Source organism: Anomalospiza imberbis, chromosome 4 (assembly GCF_031753505.1).
Source record: "Anomalospiza imberbis isolate Cuckoo-Finch-1a 21T00152 chromosome 4, ASM3175350v1, whole genome shotgun sequence".
Classification (NCBI taxonomy): domain Eukaryota; kingdom Metazoa; phylum Chordata; class Aves; order Passeriformes; family Viduidae; genus Anomalospiza; species Anomalospiza imberbis.
In genome coordinates, this window is record NC_089684.1 from 3612110 (window position 1) to 3632083 (window position 19974).

The window sequence follows — 19974 nt, forward strand, 5'->3', positions numbered from 1 at the left end:
ACTTTTATTTCAGGAGGATGAAAATGGAAGGAAAAATTGCTATGCAGAGAGTTACAATTCAGCTGTCCTGTATTCATAGCAATGTAGTTATAAACTGACCTTTACCAAAACTTAGTTTCAATTATTTTAAGCCAGATTGAAAGTGGCTGCCATGTTCAAAACTGTATTTGGACAGGGGGAGAGAGAGTGGCAGTTCAACCACAAAAGCAAAATTATTTTAGGAAAGCAAGCGTAGGTCCATATTTCCATATTTTCTTTGAGGTCTTCATTTGCATCTGCCCAGCAGAAATGGACTACATTTCATTGGATAGCTTTCTAGAGAGTTTTCCTATCTTCTCCATGGCAGCAAGCACTAATCAGCAACTCTTGTTATTCCTGGCTATTAGAGTCTATTGTAGTGCCAGGCACAAAATCCAGGGGTAGGCAAAGTCTCTCTTACCATTATTCTTGTACAAGAAAAATATGGATATGCAACTTGAGACGGAGAAAAGCCCAGAGAGCTTAGATAAGTATATAGGGAGAGGAGAGGAAGTGACTGAAGAGGAAATTCTAAATTAGAGAGTTGTAAATCCGAAAAAGAAAAAGAAAACGCATTACGGTTACGAAGAAGGAGAAAAGCATAATTACTGACCATCTACAAACGTTTTGAAACATTTGAAAATTATTGAAATGTTGTGACCAGCCCTAGGAATGCCTCAGCAAACAACAGACAATCCACTTCTCTGTGCTGGATTGAATTGATTGTACCCTGGTAGCATTCCTTCTCTTTCTTCAGTTCCCTGCCTCATTCTTTAAACCTTTTATGTATACTATGTACACAACACATGCAACCATTACATCCGAGGAATTTACAGGAAACTTATTTCTAAAGTCTTGAACCTTTCCAAAGCAGGTATGTTCCATCCACTGAGTAAATATTATGCTTCTATTTGAGTAGGGCTTTTTAATTGTGTAAGTACAATTAATTTTTGTTTTTGAGACAGCACAGTAACAATACTGTAGGTTTTAAAGGTGAAAGGATTTGGAGTTACTTGAAAGCCAAAAAATTCACCATCTGAATGAAGATGTCTTTATTAGTAGGTGAACACTTGCCTTTTTTAAAAAATACCTGGATCCATTAGCATTAATATTTGTATCTAAAGGTTCATAGGCTAGCTTATCTTCTTTCTTACATCTCATAAAACTACTGGTTGCAGAGGAATTATTCTAAATTTATATATGCATAGATTGAGAAGTAAAAATCTGCCCGTTTTAATTTGGAATGAATTTCCTAAAAGATATGCATAGATTGAGAAGTAAAAATCTGCCCGTTTTAATTTGGAATGAATTTCCTAAAAGATTAATCGGGTGAATCATGTTAATAGAATATTTAAACAATATTACATTCAAAGTCTGCAGGTCTGACCTTCATGACAACAGATTTTAGGGAATACCACCACCCGTGCCAGGTGTACCAAACAATCCCGTTGTCTGTCTTGGCAGTGTAGGGACCTCTGTAGTACAAACCATTCAGGTTGGCAGAGTGACACCTGGTGGGAAAGTAAAGGGAAACAGCAATAAGGCCTCCTGCTGAAAAGTTCCACACATTTGTTATTTATTTCTCTGCAAGTCAACAATTTTTGCCATGTTGATGCCAGCCTAGTTTGACAACTGCATAAATTTGCATTTGTGGATTCTGTGTGCATAAACAATAGTGCTTTAATTAGGGGAGAACTGCAAATGTTTTTTGCTTCTTTTAATCAAAAGTGCTGCTTTTTCTTTCCATGTTTTCTGTCATTACTAGCTCTTGGAGCTTTTCCTGCTGATTTATTTCATTGGGAAATTTTTCCAGCGTCGTTCAGGATGGAAGAAAGCAGGGCATACATCACACTCTGGGAAAGAAATACTGTTGTGTTTTTCTGTTGTTCCAGAGTAGCCCCCCTTAAGTTTTCCAGTTACACCACATGGTATTTTGTATGACAAAACCTGAATACCACCATCAGTTTGCCTACCCACCTGTGGGCTTCTATTTACAAAGATGAATTCTGACAGCTAATTACATGTATGTACCAATTCAGTGGATCACTGGAGCTGGCATTTTATTTGACTACACAATGTTGAGGGGGTTTTGTTGTTTCTTAACAGACTCAGGCACAAATGCAGTTATAGTTTATTAAATACAGTGGTTGAAACAAAACAAAAAACCCTAGCAAAACCCAAAAGGCTTGAAAAGGAACCAGCACAACCTTGATACTTGCCTGGTTTCTATGAGAAACAAGCTTAGATCTTTATGTGGAGAGCAAACTGGCTGTTCCTTTTGAAGCACGTTGTGATGAATCAGCTTGGTTTATCTGCCAATTCAGTATTTCATTATAAGTGCTGTTAATATCTAGCTGTGGAACACCATGATGGATTCCAAAAGCAGACTTCAGAAAACATGCACACAGAAAATATTCCAAATAAACCTTATGAGTTTTGTTACTGGCAATCTTAGTCTTTTTGGCTTTGCTTATACTTAATTTACAAAGTTTTTGAGAACTGAGATAAAAACTATGAGAAAAACTCCATAGGAAAATTGTCATCTATATATCCTTATTTATTGCTTACAATTTTAAAGTCAATTTTGATCATGTGTTAATTGAAAGCTTATAAATGTGGACATCAAAAGTGAATTTGTTTTTGAGAATGACAAACTTTTATCGGAGCTGACATAATCTTTCTAATCATACAAATTCTGCAATGAGCAGGCACTCTGCCTACTTTGAATCAAAACACAGATTTCATTAAAAGAATCATAAGAAGGCACACCATAATTTTGCCAACAGCAATATGAGCCAGTAAAAAGTCTTAATTAGTGCTGGGAAGCACGAATAGTGAAAATTAGAGTATTCAGTATCCAACTAGATGCTGTCTGAAGTAACTGTACATACTAAGTTAACAACTGGCATCTGATAAGATATTGTGAAAAAACTTTCATTATTCACAAGTCAATAAGTGCATTACAGTTAGCCTGTGTTCCTCCTATCTTTTCAATAGGCTAATAAAAAGTTAAAAAGTACACTGCAATAGTTTCAAAAGTACAGCCAACTCTCAACTGTCCATGGATATTTTATCTGACTTAACGCATTAACTGTATGACAGATATCGAGAGATAGGAGTTGGTTCCCTGAAGAAGCCTTTGAATTCTGTCTGGATTTATTGACTCCACTGACCCTACATGAATGTAGTTACGGAGTCTCTGGGATGATTGGTAAGGCAGGAAGCTTGAGTTAGTGATATCTGGCCCCAGGTTGTTGCCTTGGGGCAACAGATCCCTCTTACCATCCATACATGGCATAACAAAATGGGAGTGCTGGGAGAGAATAAGCTGATGTCCAACTGGAATTGTTCACTCTCACTACTTAAGAACCTTTATGAACTTTATCTCACTACTTATGAACTACTTATGAGCTTTGAAATGCCCTGGGTACTGAAAAGCTTATGACCTGCAGGTAGTACCAGAGTGAACCCAGCTCTGTGGCCTTGCCTTCAAGATAAAAATCTCTGCTAGAGCTTTTCTTACAAAAGGGGCCATTTTTCTGCAGAAGTCCAGGACAATAAATGCTGAGCTGGAGCGAGACTGGTGGCTTTAAACTAGCTTTGAGCTACTTCCATGTGGCCTCACTTGTGTCACATCCCTTGGTTTTCGTGTTATCTGGGCTTTTCTGTATTTCATTAGTCCTGATAGCATAGAGCTGGCTATAAACAGTTCCTTCATAGCTGGGAGCTCTTATGCAAACCAGCCAAGAGCACTAATTCCTTCTATATTTGCTAATCTGTGCATGACAAATATGTGTTTCTGAGTGCTTTCCTTTCTCTGCCAGTACTGTCCTTTTTAGTAGGACTTAATGATACTGACGTTTTCTAGTATTTTGCAATGCTCAGTTTTATGTTAGGCTTAACATTAAAAATTCAATAACAAAACAGTGAAATGACACTATTAGTAACTAAATTTCATTATCAAGCTAGACTGTCACTTTAAGAGATTGAGCTACACAACCATAATAAGAAGTATAGCCTAGTAGGAGTTAGCTATCTTTAGAAGTTATGTAGCACCAACTACAAGGTATAAATAACTGTCAAGTTCTGCTGCGCAGCTACTTTTGCAAAGTGGTCATTCTTTTGTGCAGATCAATCCAATATTAAAAAAAAATGTTTTTAAAAGGCAAAAAAAAATGTATTCAGTGGTCTAAAAGTGATTGTTAATTCAGTCTTAATGAAATCCATGTCATGATATCAGTTTTATGTGATTTGAGGTCCAGATACTCCTTGAAATTTACAAAAGCTCTAATTTAATGGGAAAAGAAGCTCCAACATAGTTGCCTTTCCCTTTTAGATCTTAGCTTTCCTGAGAAATGTAAAAAACCACTGTTTACATGTGACTTTTTCCAAATCTCAAACATTTTGCTGACTGGCTATCCATGCAAATATATTAAAGTGTATTAAAATAAGTAGTAAATTGTGAAAAATTGAGTTAATAGCTACATCATATCAGTTAAGGTGGTCACAGACTACTTACGAAAACAGAATTTGGCAAATGAGGAGTTAAAAAGAGAAACAAAGGATGACACAACAGAAACAATGGAGTTGATCCAGCCTGGCACCTCTTGCCAAGTGAACTGAGATCACAGTGAGAGAGTAGTGTGCCTCCCTGAGCTGTATTTTCAACCTCTCTATTACACAGCTAGATAGCAGAGTTTCTCTTCATGGCTATATTTATTTAATTAATTACAGAAAATAACATAGGTGATCTGTACAGGCTAAGGCTACCATTTTTATCCTTTCTTTTTGAGTTAGTATATTGCATGTTAGTAGAATTTTTAAATTCTCTTACTGATTCCTATTTTAAAAAATCTTTCACTCAGTTCAGACATGCACACTGACAGAAACTGAGTGGACACATTACCATCTCCATTTGGAAATAACAAGAGTGAGATACTGTGAAGTGAGGTGAAAAAAATGAATCTTGATAACCTGGCACTAGTTTAGCTTGTCAGATATTTGCAGTGCTGCCACATCTGGTCTAGTGCAACACAAGAGAAATGTGAGAGTGAAGTACAGCAGGGATGTATCTGCAAACTCTAGATGACCTACTTGTGTAAAAACTAGTTACCTCAGAGGGACAGAATTATCTCCTCCTCACTGCGTGGTTACAAAGATGACCTGTGGTAAATGCCATCATCCCAGACCAGCCTGAGCTGCACAGTAGGTGCTGTCCCTTCTAAGGTGAGCCTCAGTCTTACCAGCACTGAGATCTCTGCTAGGGGACAAGGGCACACTGCAAATAAAAATAACAATGCCAATCTGTCTTCTACCATATGTTATTATTTTATGAATACACATGGAGCAGAATAGTTGACAGTACCCATATGAAATCAAAATACCTGTTAAACCACCAGCCAGCCTTTTCCTCTTCAGCACAGTTCCCTTCATAGTTGTCATTATCCCTGTCTCTAGTACTGAATTTCATTCCTCGATGATCAGCCCACCATTTTACTTCAGGATGAAATCCACCAGTAAGGGAATCACCAGCTGTACCAGAGTATTCACCACAATTCATCTCATAAGAATGCTAATAAAAAACGTGAAGAAAGAAAAAGAAAATTAAATTCCTGTATGTCTTTAGCCCTTAGCATGTCAGAGAGTGAAACCACAAAGAAGAACCTAGCCTGTTCCGTTTGCTGCTATTTTTATGATAAGAAATGTCCTGCCACTTAAACATGATGTACTTAATACTGAAAGGCTGTAGAGATGCTCAACAGGGACAAAATTTGTCATTAACTACATGTATCGATGACAATAAAAACAACATTAGGGCTAGTTTGCAGTATACATTAGCAAATCAGAATATCTTCTACCATTATTGTTGGTAATATCAACAAACATATAAAAGCTGCTTTTATCCATGTCTGCGAAACCAAATGATTCATATCTCTTACAGAAAGTGTGAAATTAATGTATCAGAGTAAACCACTTTTATTAGGTGAAATTATTGAAAATTTTAAGCATGTGTAAGAAACAAAATATGGTATTAAGGTTCTACACAAATCTTTATGGAAATTAGGGAACCTGTATGTTTATTGTTTGTCTACAGAATCCACATTTTCATTAAAACCTTTAGTCATTTAATATTTTATTACCTCTTCTCCTGCAACTCTGAATCCTGCATACTGTGCAAAACGTCGTTCTCCTTCAAAATCAGTTAGATCAATTCTTAACGTATAATTCCCTTAAAAAAAAAACCAAATTATTTTAGTTAAACTAGCCTATCTCACTGCTTCTCAGAACTGGGCACTTCAGTAGAAGATTAAATGAAAATGTTTTTATTATGACTCTCTATCACCTCAGCATATTTTATGGGGTTTTATCTTCTTTCTTTATGCATACTAAAGCATATCTTGCTATTCTTTGCCTTTATTCACCTGAGTGAATTCTATTCAGCTTAGAAAATTTTATAATTATTCTAATAAAAATTTTCAAATGTAGGAAAAAAATTTTAAAAAAAGATGGCCTTACAGGTTTTACATTTTAGTACAATATTTGAGGTGGTAATGAAAGCATAGTGAAAATTGATCAATAAATGTTCACCTATGAAAATTAGATTTTTATACTCTGAAAAAAAAAAAATATACTAGGATCACATCCTGATGGCCCTGATTTCCATATGATTTAGATAGCTAAGCCAGTGGGTAAGTTTTGTATTTGCAGCATTCTACAAGAGAGCAGAAGTTAGCTTACATTGAGTGTCTATTAGAAAGATGGAAATAACTTTCTACTACTGCCCTAATAACAGGACTGGACTAGAACTACTTCCATGTAATAGCCCACCCAGCTAAAAAGCCCTGAATAAGTGTCTTGGTACAGTATATGCCTGTCTATGGACTGTTAGTGATGCTGATGGAAAATGGACAGAGACAATTCTTTTAAGGTAGACTCCTGTCTCCTGCTCCCTGTTTCACAGGGGCTCTCAGTATGCCAGTGGCCTAAGAATAGTTTTGAACCTTTTGTTAGAAAACATATATTCAAATGTGTTTTTTTCTGAAACTTAGAGAAGTCCATGCAGACTAACAACAGAACTCAAGATTTTTGATAACATAAAGAGGAAACAAAAAAAACGGCCTGGAAAGAGCAAACAGAAACAATGAGACTATTGTTAAAATACAAATCTTACCTTGATTAGTCAAATAATGAAGATTTTTGTTTCCAAGCCAAAATTCACCATTTTTCAAAACAAAATTTCCAAAGCCTTCTTCATAGTCAGCCCAGAGTCTGAAATGGGTATAAATTACTAATTTCTCAAAAAAGAAAGTTTGTTTGGCTGTTTTATAACACAATTTTAGATCACAGAATAACTAAAACTGGAAGAAACCTCAGGAAGCTAGTCCAGTGTCAGTCTTAAGGCAGAATCAGCCATGAGATCAGACCAGGTTGTTCAGGGCTTGTCCGTTCAGATCTTGAAAACTTTCAAGGATGGAGACTGCACATTCTCTTTGGGGTACCTGCTGACTCTTTTCATGGTGAAAAAGTTTCTCCTTATATCCAGTCTGAAACTCTCTTGTTTCAGCTTAGGTACTTAATTTCTCATCCTCGCACTAGACACATTTGTGAAGAACATTTTTACTCCAAGGGCCCTCAGATCGCTTACATTTTTCTTTTTTTTGGATTTTTACTAATTGCAGAAAACAATCTAGTCCCTTCTTTATCATTAAGAGTCATTGCTCCAGCGCATTGCTCCTGTTGTAAACGCATTTGACATTGAAGTGTCCTTGTGTCAAATGCACAAGTCGTCAGAAAAAGATTAGAGCGGATGTCTCACGGAAGACAGCTAGAACCAGAAGTGGTATCTCATCTGGAGGCTGTCCCACAGAATAACCATCCCTCCCTTTTATCTGGGATAACAACTTACTCATATACTATTAAAGTTCAGATTTAATTTAGCTCCATCTGGTTTAATGTTTCTTCACTTTGTTTCCAGTTTTAATTACCAAATCTAGTACCTACCTATCAAAATTCTGGCTGCCATCAGAACGTCTCTGAAACACAGTCCAGCCACCTCCTTCAGACATGTCACAGAACGCAAAGAATTCTCTAGGACTCTGGCTTGGTTTTATTTTATAAAATCCATTTTGCTTATGGCCTTCATTGTAGATTTCTGCACAATCTGTTCACACAACATTAATCGGATGCAACATTTTTAGTCCTGTACTTACTGGCAAAATCAGAAATCAAGTCAGTAACAGTAATCAAGTCATGTTATGTAGAAGTCACATATGAACCACACTAATAAAATGAAATGTCTCTGCAAACACATTTATTTGACTTTTGGGTATTTTTTTGTAGTTGTGTTGCTTTAAAGCTTTGCTGGGCTGTAATTATTTTGATATATCTTTGAAATAATATCTTCACACCATGAAATATTATAATTTTTGTTTCTACTTGACTAGCAAAATAATTCCTCTGTTTTAAGTGGTGTCACTTTTAATTTACAGTGGTATCATCCATATTAGAATCTTGTTACAACCTTAAAATTACATGTAATATGCAGTAACCTTTAAAAACAAACATGTATTTCTATGTCCAGAAAGTTTGCAGAAGTGCCAGAAACAAAAGTATGGAATCTCCAGTGTTAAAAACAGAAACAATTGCACGGCCTGATTCTCCTGTCCCTTCTACCAAATAGGTGCAAAAATATACAGAAGACTATGCCCAAAAAGTGCAGTGTATGTGTAAAATGATACCACTTTGGCTTGGTACCATTCACAATCTGGTCTACATTGCTGTTGATGAATATAATTTACAACAACAACAAAAGTCAGAGCTCATGGAGCTCTGAAAAATTCAGAGCAATGTAATTGTATAATCTTACATACTTTCCTCTAGGAATTAAGAAATGAAAGGAGTTCTTTGTTTATATGTAATCTATCATCAGGCAGTCATACAGAAAAGATATATAATTTTTAGCATTTCTGTTTTTCCTGGCTAAGGTAGAGCTGATTAACTTTAAGGAATTCTCTGAATTGGCTGAACTTCCAGGTCTGGTTGGAACTTTATGAACTATTACATTTTTTTTCAGTGAAAGTATCAGTGAAGATTAGACATAGAAAATAAACACTTTATACTGAACACAAATAGCTGTGCCAGAATTTGAATAAACTCCAATAGAAAACATTATTTAAATAACAGCTGTCTTTATAGAGAATGTGTGATTGGCTTAGAGGAAGTAGCTTTTCTTGTCCATTAATTTCTTAGTAGGTCAGCAAAACACAAGCAGATCTTAATTTTTAGCAGCTGTATATAGTGTGGAGTTTCCCCCGCACTATCTAACTCAAATTATCCAGATCTGTTGATATTAAAATGCTACAGCAGTTTGAGAAAATAATGCAGTATGAACAGGGAAAAGCATTTTCCAAGCTGTAAAGAAAGTGAAAAAATAATGGGGAAAAAAAAAAGCAGAAACAGGAACAAGTTAGATCTGTTTTTTATAATAACATTGTAAAAGAATAAATTGAAGTTTATGCTAAGAAAGGCAAATACCTTTCAGAGAAATGTGGCTTTAATAATCTTTTCCAGTAACAAATGAGTCAGCCCTAATAAAAAAAATAAAGTGTTCCAGGATGCTGAGTACATAAATGCACAGCTAAAATTTTTAAGTCAGATTTACAACTGCTTTTAATTTCATTTTAATGGTGTTTTATTATATTTGATGCCTTGGGATCAAATGTTATACATATATATTGTTATTTCTTCCAGCAGCATAAGCACTACAAGCATATTCAAACAAGGCTATTAAAAATAATAGTAGTTAAGACTTTCTAGCACTGGACAGCCAGAAACAAACACCATCTAGAAGTCAGTCTCCTAAATTGTATTTTCAATCCAACTATTGTTTTTGGATGGTGTTTTATTATATCAAGAGTTTGGATGATGTTTTATTCTCAACTTCCACTGTATTTATTATAAGCCTTCCACTGTAGAAGGAGTGGATCACCACCAGAGTGCTGGTGAATTTAGAAAAACAACTTTAAACTAGGATTTTAAGAGCTGTGATGTCCTGAGCTGAATCCAACTCAGTGAAAATGTTATTAAAGTGAGATGCAGATGCCATTATGCCAGGCTTATGTGTGTAAATCTGGATGTCTCAGGGACTTTACAGATTGGAACAAAGTCAGTTGCTTGTAACCCAGGCAACCATTTGAATGTATGAATGTGAACTAACCCTGTTAGTTGTTTTTGAAATTGTTAGAACTTCAGACATTAGTCAAAGAATGGTGTTTAGAAATCTGTAACTCCTGATTACCATTTTGTAAATGTCTATTGTATTGCTGATACTTATACTTCATTTATTGTCCACTGATTGTTTTTAAATGATGCACTACTAATAAATCAGTAAACTTCTTAAATCCTGATTTGATTTCTACCATCTGACATTAGCAATTTTTCCCTGCACAACAGGTCCAGGTAAAAGCTGAGCACTGTGTTTTAAACAAACATTCTACAATGAGTTTTTAAAACAATAACTCAATAGGCCCAATTGTACTAAAGCTTCTGGGTATCATTACAATGACTGGAAATGAAAAGAATAGATTCATTTCTAACCTGAATACTGTCTTTTTCCTCCCAAGTCAATGACACTGTTTTCATCCTCTCTGTCTCTGTACTGAATCTCTTTCTTCTCTAAGAGCTGTATAATTTTTAACTGCTGCTGTTTCACACGATGTTCCAGAAGCCTCACCTGGCCCTGAAGTCGTATCTGCTCTTGAAAACATTTCTGTAAATCCTAGAGAGGAAAACATATCTGATTGTAAAATCAACAAATTTTATGTGATATTTAACATGTGACACGAAGAGCCAACCAATCAAGCCATAAATAAAATCAAACTTGAATAAAATATTTTGGTCACAATATCCCACAGACACTATGTTGACTTCCATCTCTGTTGCTGCTTTGTTTAAAACTATTTCCTAAGTTACTGCATGTAATATATAAAACATACATATTATGAATGCTTTGCAAAGAGACCTTCTCTTTAGTGCTACCAGCTCTAACTGCAAACATGCAGCGAGGACTTTGGAGAAAAACACTATAATACAGGCCCTATCATAAGGAGGCCCTATTTCTATCATCTTCCATGCACAGAGATTTTTCTATCCAGAGAAGCCTGCTACTAACATTGTGAAGGTTCTAAAGAGATTCAAAGAAATGCAATCCACATGGATATGTTTTCAACGTCATACTGCATTTTTGAATGCTTTTAAGTTACACACTTCTCATGATAAGAATCCTAACATTGCCTACATATTGTTAAAGTTTAAGCTCATTTTTGGCATGCTAAAATAGTCTCTAAGAAGCCCTGAATATACACGAAAAATAAAAGTTAAAACAAAAGTTCAAGTCAATGTTGTGCTGCGACTTTTGTACTTAATTTTGTCCATGCAGAGTGAGTGAGAAATGTAATTCCGATTCAGTGTTACCTAGCACTCACTTGACCCTCAAGAATAGGTGTTCCAAATTCTGACATGCTGAATGCACGCTGAGCAATGAATAATTGTTTTTAGATTAAAGACTATGGTAAAATAGCCAAAGTGAACAGAACCTGATCTGGAGAACTTAAATTAAAACAGTCTGTATGGTTTAAAATATATATTAAGTAAAATTGATTTCAGTGTGAGGGAGAAAAGCCTTTGGAAACGTGACGCAGGTTTTGCATCAATAACACTGAAATTTTATATAAGCAGAGTTTAGTAGCTTGTAAAAGAGCATAACTAGCACTGTAAAGGCAAAATCAAAGGGTGACTTTCTGGAAATCTGACAGGTACGATCAAATTTGCTATAGTTCTAAATTGGTGCTACCTTCTACATAGGAAACATTATTTACATGTAGACTTCCAATATTTGCCATTGATATGGAAGAACGGATATCTCAGAACATTGCCCTATCACACTAAACTATAGAAATGTCTGCAATAGCATACTGCTGTGCCTAGGGAGGTACACCTCAGTGGTGTCTGCATACTTCATTTGCATCAAGCTCAGGCTTCATCCGTTGTCCTTGAACACTTCCAGCAAATGGTTCCATTTCTCTGCAATATTTCATTACACTGAAAATTTTGATCATAAGACTGTGCAGAACAATCTTGAAGACAGACTTTTCTGCCTTAAGTATTACTGAAGTGTGTCAGAGACTTGCTTTAATTCATACTTAACTGCAATCTAAAACACACGGTGAAATAAAAGAATGGGAAAAAATATACATACACCTATGTGGCATAACTAGACAATTTGTCAGCGACCTGTTCGAGAGGGAAAGGTTTGGCAAACGGGCTGAATTTTCTATTCAGTGGGAATGAATTCAATAAGAGATTCAGAAGAGGCTTCCTTGACAGGCGTCTGCAAATTGTCAGTCTAGTCTTGTGTGAATACAGAAAATTATAGAGGACTGCAGAGCTTTAGAGAGAGAGAGAGAGAGAGAGAGAGAGAGGGAGATGCACAGGTGGATTGAGAAAGAGTGAATAAATTTTAAAAGTATTTAAAAAATATTTCCAGGCTCACCCTGATGAGCTAATGCTAACTATAAAAGAAAAGCTGTCCAAAAAATCCCATGTTCCCAGTCAGACCAAACATTTATTCTAATCATACTAAGTCAAGAGTTACAAAGAAGCCACCATGCCACAGTTACCAGTTTTACTGAGAAGGTTAGCCTGTATCAGTCTTAACTCAGTCCTCACAACCTTGGAGAACATAGCAACATGCAATAGGAGAGACCTGGAAATGGTGGCCCCCATTGCCAGGCCCTTACAATTTCATAGACAAGGCTTCAGGTGGGTAACCTCTGTGACACGTGGCAGGATGTGAGCCACAGAGAGCTACCTTCCATTCTGGAAAGAGCAAGGGACAGGGCATTCGAGTAGAGGCAGGTGCAGGCAGCTACATGTGTTTCTTTCAGGTGAAAGAAATGCCTCTATCAGTTCCCCTTTCATACTGCTAAAAGCCATACTCCTGCTGTGATTAAATTATATAGTACAAGTATAGAACTTCTGAAAAAATATTACCTTACCATAGAAAAACTTGGTATCTAAATTCAGTATGACACTACTTCATATACCATAATAAAAGGTCCTTTCCTTTGAACCAAATTAAACACAAGTCTGCAACAGGCTGTGTCTCTAAATATTATTCTTAAACTTGCATTTAAAAGCCATCTTTTGCTATTGTGTACTTAAAATTTATTAATTAATTCATAAAAATGAAAAACTAATTATGAGCTGATTCTCATCTGCTTTACAGACAATACACTCATGATGGGGTGAACAGTGATATATCTACACTACACATAACAATTTCCTTACTTAAAAGGTTTTAAGCTCTTAATGCTTAGGAAGTGACAGTAAATTAGAAGTGACAATCAAGACATGACTAGCCATACTGAATAATTACAGCATAAGAAAAAAAAATGCTTGAGCAGAAACAGTTTTGAAAGTAACCTACATATGAAAAGTACTGGTATCTGAGACTTTCTCTTCTCTCCCTGACTTCAGCCTTCTCATTGATGTCTCTCTCTGTCAACTCCAGACAAATCCCATTAGACTTTTGCTGCTGAACAGCAAAACCACAGTTCTCATATTTGGAATTCCATGTCTATTTTTTCCATGAGACAATCACAAGGTAACTGTAACTTCAATTGGATCAATGCGGCTTTTAGATCTTCAGTTTACCAGACTGTTCTTTCAATGTGCTGCTACACATTTTTCACAGGATAATCCTTTAAAAACATTGAAGTTAAACCAGTGCACAGCTGGAGTAATAAAGAAGCAAAATGTAAATTAGGGTTCTAACATATTGCTATTCCCTTTGTTAGATATGGACCAAAGTTAAACCATTACAATGTTGAAATATTCAACAAAATGTGGATTTTACTGTGTCTATCTCTAGTGGACAGTGGTACCCACTGACTGAAACCAGACTGAACACAACCTGTTCTGTTTCAGTGAAGCAACTGTTTGCACTACACATTGAGAAGCAATTATCTAACAACTGCTGACAGCTCTGCTCTTGGGCACAAAATCCTACATTTAACCAGCTGCTGCAATTAATGTGCATTCACTTTCATTTTTGTGTGAATTATTTAGCAGCCAGTGACCGTCCATTAAAATTATTGCTACAAACTGGACTCAGAATACTTCATGAAAACTATAAAAATACAAGGCTTTTACCTGTGGTGTTATTTCCTATACTTTGTAGAAAATAAATTAGCTCCAAAATAACTCTATATTAAGATTAGTGTTTTAATTAGATTAAAAGGTGAAAACTTTGAGATGAAATTCTGAATATTACCATTTCTTACTCAGGTCAGCTAAGTCCAAAATATTCTCAATGAAAAATAATAATTAAAAAATAAGTAAATGCATTTAACTGTGATGCCTCTTTTCTCAGTAGGCCTCTGCAGAAAATAGTAATATTTTTCTCCACTGAGCAGAAGTCATTAGAGAGTCAGGTGTTTCCCATTCTGCCTCTGTAACTACTTATCTGAACAAAAGTTTTCCATAAGGTAATGTAAGCCACAAACACTAGCTGTAAATTCAGCAACTACTTCAACCTAGGCAATTATGAATCAAGAATTCAATCCCTTTAGGTCTCTCCTATTTAGGACCTAGATACAAAACTAGTAATGACAGCCATGATATGCAGTGTGGGGCTGATGAGGCTGGAAGTATTTTAAACTGTGGAGTAAGTGTGATTTTATTAGGGTTTTTGTTGGAGAAACAGAATGTGTAGGAGAGGGTTTGGGGAGCTTAAAGCGAAGGAGATTTGATCATCGTCTCTGAGTGTGTACTATGATGTAGTAACATGGAAAAAAGTAAGAATATGAAGTTATGGATCTTGTTTGAGAAAAAGTTATAGGGCAAGTGGACAAGGTGGAAAAGGACAGAAACATTCTGCATACCAGGTGTCAGTGCCCAGAAACAGCACTGCTGCAGCCACTGCTTTAGGAGTTCCTGTGCTTTGCCTTTCTGTAAATATGCTGCTCAAAACTACAAGTGTTATTCTGAGTTAGCATTACACCTGAATGGCAGTATAACCGTCTTGTGTCCCTTCTGTACAATGTGCCTCCATGCACCATGATACCTGTTTTAGGAAAGACTTACTGTTGCCTCTTTCATGTCAGATCCAGTCACAAACTGACTGGATTTCTTTCTTTGGTGACATTACCTAGTGATGGATCTTCCACTGTAAATTTATGCATTTGTTTCTTTATGCATTTGTCCCCACTACACACCATTTGAAGATATTGCCTCATTCTTTCAATTTTTAATGAATTCTAATCTTTTCCATCAAAAGTTCTGCCATCATGTGTAGAGATTGTGAGGACTATGGAGGGGATGTCCATTGTGAGCACTAGGGAGGTTAAGGTATGCAGTATTTAGAAGAAACTCTATAGAAAAATTTAATTACTAGAACTTACAGAGCTGCCAATGACATCCATCAAGCTAGCTGCAAGGACAAATTGAATCATTATCAAAATCTTCATTTTGGAAGCTGTGAAGTAGAGGAGCAATGGAAACACTAGTTAACTTAAACATTAAAACTAAAATTTACACTTGACATCTTAAATCTTATTCAAAAGAGTCTATTTAACCTCTAATTCTTTTCTTGCAAATTGTAAATATTATGTGCATGCAGGATACATTACAAATTTCGAAAATAGTCTGATAAAATACAACTCCAAAAGCCAGTAAAATGAGAATTTGTCCTTTTAGGCCACTTCGTATTAGAGCTCTCCATGTATTTTAGGACAGCTATCCAAGATTCAAAAGCACACATTTTATTTTCAAAAGCAAAAAAACGTTTTAAACAAGCTGAAAAACAGGGAAATATTCCTTGTTGGTCCTTTAAATTTGTGAGAAAGATCCCTGTAATACAAGTAATTAAAATCTGAATTGGGCTAGTTGTCCTTGATCAAAAGATTTGTGCACCAGGAGAGGATCAAGGTAATTTTACTGTCATAGAGTAATTTGGGGGGAAAATCCAAAATAGTTATCAGCTTTTATTCTAATGGTGACAAGAATGGCATCTTTGAACTGATAGCTATGGGTACTTTGTACTGTATGACCCATAGCAATTGAAACCCCATTTTTTCATATGAAAATTATTTTATAGGCCAAACCAATCACCACTGTATCTCACTGCCTTGCAAACATTAGCTGATAGAACTTCAAAATAGTTTTGTAAGACAGACATGTGCTTTTCACAGAGGAGAAACCCAGGCCTCCAATCAGTAAAATATTTACAAAGATTATACATAAGCTATTCTGAATTAATTACTTACTTAAACTTCTGCAAGCTATCAACTGAGGAAATTATTTTCATTTAACTATGAATATTTCCATTTAGCATACGCTAACACTTAATTAAACCAGAATATGTGTCTACTCTGCTCTTCCTGCCTTAGAGTTATTAAGGAAAAGATCTCCATGATCATCAAGTTGAACCATTAACTTAATACTGGCAGGTCCACCACTAAAGCCTGTCCCTAAGCACCACATCTACATTTTTTGAATGCTTCCAGGGATGGTGACATGTTTAAAGCATTTGTGGTTAGACAAAGTGTAAAACTTATAATACAGATTAATGATTCAATAACAGCATGTGTTTATTGAAACACCAACTTTATGAAAATTTCCACTCATGTTTCTACAGGAATAAATATAAAACATGAGTGGAACTTTTTGGCAGACTGTGCTTTTTACAGTGCAAAGATAAGCAAGGTGCTTATGAAAAGTATGGTTTTAAGTTTGTGCAAAATTGGACAAGTCCAACTGTATTTTTACCAATATCTGAAAACGTCATGCAAGACCAGAAATTACAGCCCAGACAAATCTCAGACTTCAACACTTACCTATAAAATACTTAAGATGATTTGTAAAATTACGGCTAGTAAAGTTACATTAGTAGTTATAGTTATTACAGTCCCTTCTGTTTTGAAAGCAGCTGTTGCCATCTGTTGGGATGACACTGTCTGTGGCAGGAATGACCAAAGAGTAGATTAGCTATCTGGGCAGCCTGCAAATGATCTGTCTCTGCTAACTGCTGTCCTGAATCCTTGCATACATTAAATATGTTTTCTAAGAGAGAAGGGACTATTTTCTTCACTGGAAGATTCATATTTCATGTACTCTACTTCATCCCTGTTACTTTAATTATGAAACCACAGTATCTTCCCTCACATTATTCCTAATATTTGAACTGTTCTATCATGACTTCACTGACTGTGAATGCCTGAACACCACAATCAATCTTAAAAAAAAAAAAAAAAACAATCTTAAATGGATTGCACAGCTTTACAACAGTATTCTTATTAAAAAAAAAAAAAAAAAAGACTATCAAGTAAATCTTGGATACTGCTCAGAGAAATTTATGTTAGTAAAAAAAAAATAGAACACTATGAAGTACAATCAAGGCTGGTAAGTCCTTTGCAGCATGTATGAGCTGCTATGAGCAAGCTGCACAAAAAGAATGAATAGCTGAGGAGTGTAGAGTGTGTGCAGTTGGTTTAGTTTGTTATCTTTAGATGAAGTCACCTTTCTATTTAAGGATGCCTCTTTCTATAAAATGTTCCTCTTGTAGGAAGCTTCATAAGGACTGCACTTGCGAGACACCTTAGCATGTCAGCTTTAGTGCTGAAATAAAACATGCTCAAAAGACATAGTAAAATATAATCATAGTCTCGTAGGTTTCTAAATTTGACAATTTAAATAAATTGGTGAAGATATTTTAATCCTGGAGTTTCATTTTTAAGAAAGCAAGCTGGACAGTAAACTCAAGATGGAGTATTGATCCTGCAGCCGCTCACAATATAATCTCACTATGAAAGAAAGACACAAGGCTTATAAAGAGGGAGAAACTGAGGCTTCCTTTTAGCAGATCTACCAGTCAGAAACAGGGAAGACTGAAACAGAGAGGACACAGGGTAAAAAAAACTACAGAGGGACCTCTAGTAGGATAAGGGAAACCAAAATCTTTATGCTGCTGTCCTCCAAAGAAAGGGAGAAGGTAAAATGTCTAGGAAGAGACATGAAAACTCAAGTTCTGAAAGGAAATGGGTGACTTAAAAGCATTTCTCTGCTTCTGTCACTGCCCAGCAGGTAGACCCAGACAGGTCAGAGGACAATCAGCAGTGCTGGTCCTGGACCTCACACCTTTAAGTCAGTTTCTCAACAGGCTTAAACTCCTGTAGTTTGTCTATCTCACAGTCGCAGTGACTTGAGAATCACTGAGTGGTTAACTTTACAGTGACAAGAAAAGTGGTAAATAGGGTCAAGCCCCTTACACGTTCAAAGCACTTTGATACATTAAATCAAAAGGTTCAGACATGGAATTAATGTGGGTAACCCTTTACTTAGTTACCCACATTCCTAAAAAAAAGTTTCAGTAGAGGTTGTGTTAGTAACAGTTCTCTGAAGGTGCACATCCATGGTATTCAGTAATAGGGAAACCTAAAATTCTGTTCAAGGGAAGCTCAACATCTTGCTCTAGGAAGATTCCTTTGGAAGTCAGTTTCTTAAACAAATTTATTCAGTCCTTTAAATAATTACCCTTGTTATATAGCTATTTGCTGACAGTACACAATTTAATAAAACCTTTAATTAAAAAAACCTGCAAAAAATTACAAATTTTAATCAGTCACAGATGAACTCAAAGAGTTAGCAACTGTTGAGAGACTTCCAAGACTTGTTTTATGATACCTGTGTTGATTTAACAAAAAAAAAAAAAAAAAAAAACCACCCATAAGTTTGTAGAGGGGATATCCCTTTCCAGGAAAATCTTAATCTCAGACAGTAGACATGTGGATTAATTATCACACATCATATGCTAGAGTGAAAAAAGCTTGGTATTATATTTTCAAGTTGAAATACAAGCCCCTAACAGTTAACTGGAAAAAAAAAATCACATTCTGTTTTAAACAAATTAAGTTTAAGTGCAACTCTTGTGAAACCTTGAAATTTTATCCCTAGGGTTACTCATTTACTATTCCAAGATTACACCTGGAATATACATTGTACAGTTAGGCAGAATTTTTTTTCCAAAGCTATGGAATCAAAATTCCAGAAAGACATCTTTTTTCTTCTCTGTGCCTAGGCTTTCTTTAAAGGATACACACACAGATTTCCCCTGAAGCTGATGTTTTTTCCAAGTCTTTAAATAACAAATTACTAAATAGATTTGATGAGATTAAAGAAGTTCTGTGCTATGAAAATTTTGAAAATTTAGAATATTGTTATGCTTTTTGAATTTAAGAGACAGCAAACTAGATGGAATAGAGATGCCTGTTTCTTTCTGTTGGCACGCTGTCAGTAAGACTTGCATTGGTAATAAATACAATAATAGAGAGAATTTTCCAAAAGGATAGAAAATGACTGGAAAGTTTTTTGTTTGCTTTCTTAAAATTAAAATTATTAAACTCATGCACAGATTTTGTTTTGTTTAAATTTGGTGGTGTTACAAAAACTGCCCTGTTTTCCTCCTCTGAAAAATAATTCATGATTTGATTTACTTTGAGGTTCTAAAAGCAGCCTTGTTCATACAGTAATACAAATGTAGAAACTGCAGATTCAAATAGTGGTTTTATTAACTACCTAGAAATGCAGGAAAATAGCTAGATCCTGGTAAAACATTCGTACATCATTATCAATACTGCACCAGTTATATGGCCTTCAAAAACAAATTACTTTTAAACCATAACTATAGAAATTAGCCAAATGTCTTCCTTCTTCCCTCATAGGTACCCTAAATGTTTACCTTCAACTTCTGGACAGAACTCAAAGATGTTAAATCTTCTTAAGCTGATGCAAATAATTCCAGAGCCCTTCCCAAGCCGCGATTGTTTTTGCTATTAAACGCTGCAGAGTTGAAGCTTACATCTGCTGTGAGTCACCGGGCTGGAATGCTGCTGAGAAGCT

General features: G+C 35.6%; 1 protein-coding gene across 1 annotated transcript; it reads right to left on the reverse strand.

The window, feature by feature from the left end:
• Nucleotides 1–1046: 1046 nt before the first annotated feature.
• FGL1 (fibrinogen like 1) lies at nt 1047–19974 on the reverse strand. Its single transcript, XM_068186839.1, has 9 exons — nt 19814–19974; nt 15480–15553; nt 10615–10795; nt 8020–8179; nt 7190–7287; nt 6159–6247; nt 5403–5590; nt 1278–1529; nt 1047–1216 (listed from the first exon to the last, which is right to left on the reverse strand). The coding sequence occupies exons 2-8, from the start codon at nt 15543–15545 to the stop codon at nt 1370–1372; spliced, it is 942 nt and encodes a 313-aa protein (XP_068042940.1). The 5' UTR covers nt 15546–15553; nt 19814–19974; the 3' UTR covers nt 1047–1216; nt 1278–1369.

Excerpts from the sequence above, each read along its gene's own strand:
- FGL1 (XM_068186839.1), bottom strand. The coding sequence starts at position 15,545 with ATGAAGATTTTGATAATGATTCAATTTGTCCTTGCAGCTAGCTTGATG. Across the intron at positions 6,248-7,189 it reads TCATTATTTGACTAATCAAG|GGAATTATACGTTAAGAATT; the intron begins GTAAGATTTGTA and ends TTTTTTTTTAAG. Across the intron at positions 1,530-5,402 it reads GCTGGCTGGTGGTTTAACAG|GTGTCACTCTGCCAACCTGA; the intron begins GTATTTTGATTT and ends CTTTCCCACCAG.